This window comes from Neltuma alba, unplaced genomic scaffold (assembly GCF_004799145.2).
Source record: "Neltuma alba isolate B1F8T4 unplaced genomic scaffold, ASM479914v2 tig00011943_pilon, whole genome shotgun sequence".
Taxonomy (NCBI): domain Eukaryota; kingdom Viridiplantae; phylum Streptophyta; class Magnoliopsida; order Fabales; family Fabaceae; genus Neltuma; species Neltuma alba.
In genome coordinates, this window is record NW_021636529.1 from 28541 (window position 1) to 30596 (window position 2056).

At 39.3% G+C, this 2056-nt stretch overlaps 1 protein-coding gene across 1 annotated transcript; it reads right to left on the reverse strand.

Moving 5' to 3' along the window:
* Nucleotides 1-547: 547 nt before the first annotated feature.
* On the reverse strand, nt 548-1158 carry LOC114719755 (PLAT domain-containing protein 3-like). Its single transcript, XM_028905284.1, has 2 exons — nt 1078-1158; nt 548-973 (listed from the first exon to the last, which is right to left on the reverse strand). The coding sequence occupies exons 1-2, from the start codon at nt 1156-1158 to the stop codon at nt 548-550; spliced, it is 507 nt and encodes a 168-aa protein (XP_028761117.1).
* Between the last annotated feature and the right edge of the window lie 898 nt (nt 1159-2056).

Consider the following 2056-nt stretch of genomic DNA (forward strand, 5'->3'; position numbering starts at 1 on the left):
ATTATATTTAAAAAATTAATATTGACCGTTAAAAAAAATGAAGTAGTATTCTTAATAGTAGGAGGCAACATCACTACGATTTTAAATTTTTTAGATAAATTTGCATCTAAAAAATTTTAAGATTGCTTAGCACTCTTAAGGCAAAGCTTTTAAGACAAATTTATACAGTAACTCTTTGTATTTTAAGAAAAAAAGTTGTCCTTTTACCCTTTTAATTATTCAAAATTTTCAGTTTCCTTAAACAAAACAAACTATTTATAATGAAAATTGAAAAAGAAACAGTTTATGTGAGACACCAGGGCAAGGTATAAAATTATAGTAAACAAATATTATTAGGCAACACACAACGTGACACTGCTTACCATCAGAAGCCAGATACATACTGCGACCTCAAGGCCTATTTATTATCTATAAATTACATATAAGCCGAGAGAGAGGTAGCAATTATTAATATCGAGACGACACGCATATGACAAACAAACATTACATAAGACACAACGTAACGTAACAGACCAGCAAAAGCCAGATATCTGTTACTGTTACTCCCTCACACAGAAAAGAGAGCGGGCTTCAAAGGATAGAAGCTGGAGCATGAGTCGACGTTGGCAGAGAGCGAATGGGGTGGTTTGTCTTCAGCCAGCCACCCGTTCACGGGGAACGATATGTCCGCACGTACGGGGCCACTGACGGTGACTTGGACGTAATTCAAGTACCACCTTGGGCTGGACCCTGTGCCGCTGGAGGTGACGGTCATGGCGCAAACATCGAGGCAATTGCTCCTGCCGTTGAAGATGTCAAGGTTGTCCCTGTCGAAGTAGACGTGACCGGGTTCCATTGAGCCCCAATCTAGGAGGTTGGCGATGGTAAAACTATCGCCGGATTGGGACTTTAACTTGAGGCTAATGGTGGAGTCCGTTCCTGCACCATCGACATTTCCTGTCTTAACTCTCACAACGTACTGGCACTGGTCCGCCTGCTTGCATGCACATGAACAAAAGCACACAAAAAACTAAGTAGAAGGAAAAGCTTACAATAATAATAATGGATCTACATAAGAGAAAGAGAGCGATTACTTACAGTTGTGGCCATTGCAGCAGCGAAGCCTATGAGTGAGACTAGAAATACAACGCAAGACAGTGCAATAACTCTGATAGCCATTTGTTTAATTAGTTTCGCGCGGCGCTAGTTATTCTACTGATCGATGATGCTGAAACAACCTACAGGCATGCCTTTATATAGGGCCGCATAGATGATCCCACAGGAACTGGGTCCAAATGGAGATCTCTAGGTGAGGGCCCATGTCAAGTACACGCGTCTGGCGAATCAAGGAGGAGCCCGAGGCCGAGGGTGAGGGAAGAAGCGTGCAAGGTGTGCGAATTGGAGGAAAACGCTACCATATAATGTCATAAGCACCGAGCAAATCAAATCAGCATCAAGTTTTTATGTATACCTACGCAAAAACGCATTAGTGACAATCATACCTACGCAAGTGGACCGTGTTCTATGTAATCATTTTGTCATTATATGTGGATAGATGATGGGATATGACTTAAAGAACAATTAGGGTTTAATGAAATATCTAGGATTATACATTAGGGATGTGAATATATATATATTCATTTATCAGAATATGGATTTATTTAATTATTCACTTTTTAATATTTGTATTATCTCAATAAAATAGGATATCTTAGAATTATCTTTATTCTTTTTATCTATAGGACTTAGTATTTGATTTAGATTTGAATTTGAAAATTATCATTCATTATTTCCTAATATCTATACATAAAGCTAGTGTTTTTAATAGCATTTAGCATGTGATTTGATTGAATAAAGAACCCCTGCATCCCTCCTTCTCTTCCGTCCCTTCCCATTTCACATCAATCAGTACCAAGCCTGGTTCCCACTTCACTCTGTATGCCGCTAAGCCTTTTTGAGATGGCCAAACTGCCCAAACATACGGTACCTCTAAAAAGCCATATAGCTGCCAATTAAATGTGCCCTGAACTCGGAAAACCTTTATAATATTGTTGTCGTCACGCCCTCACATGCGAGC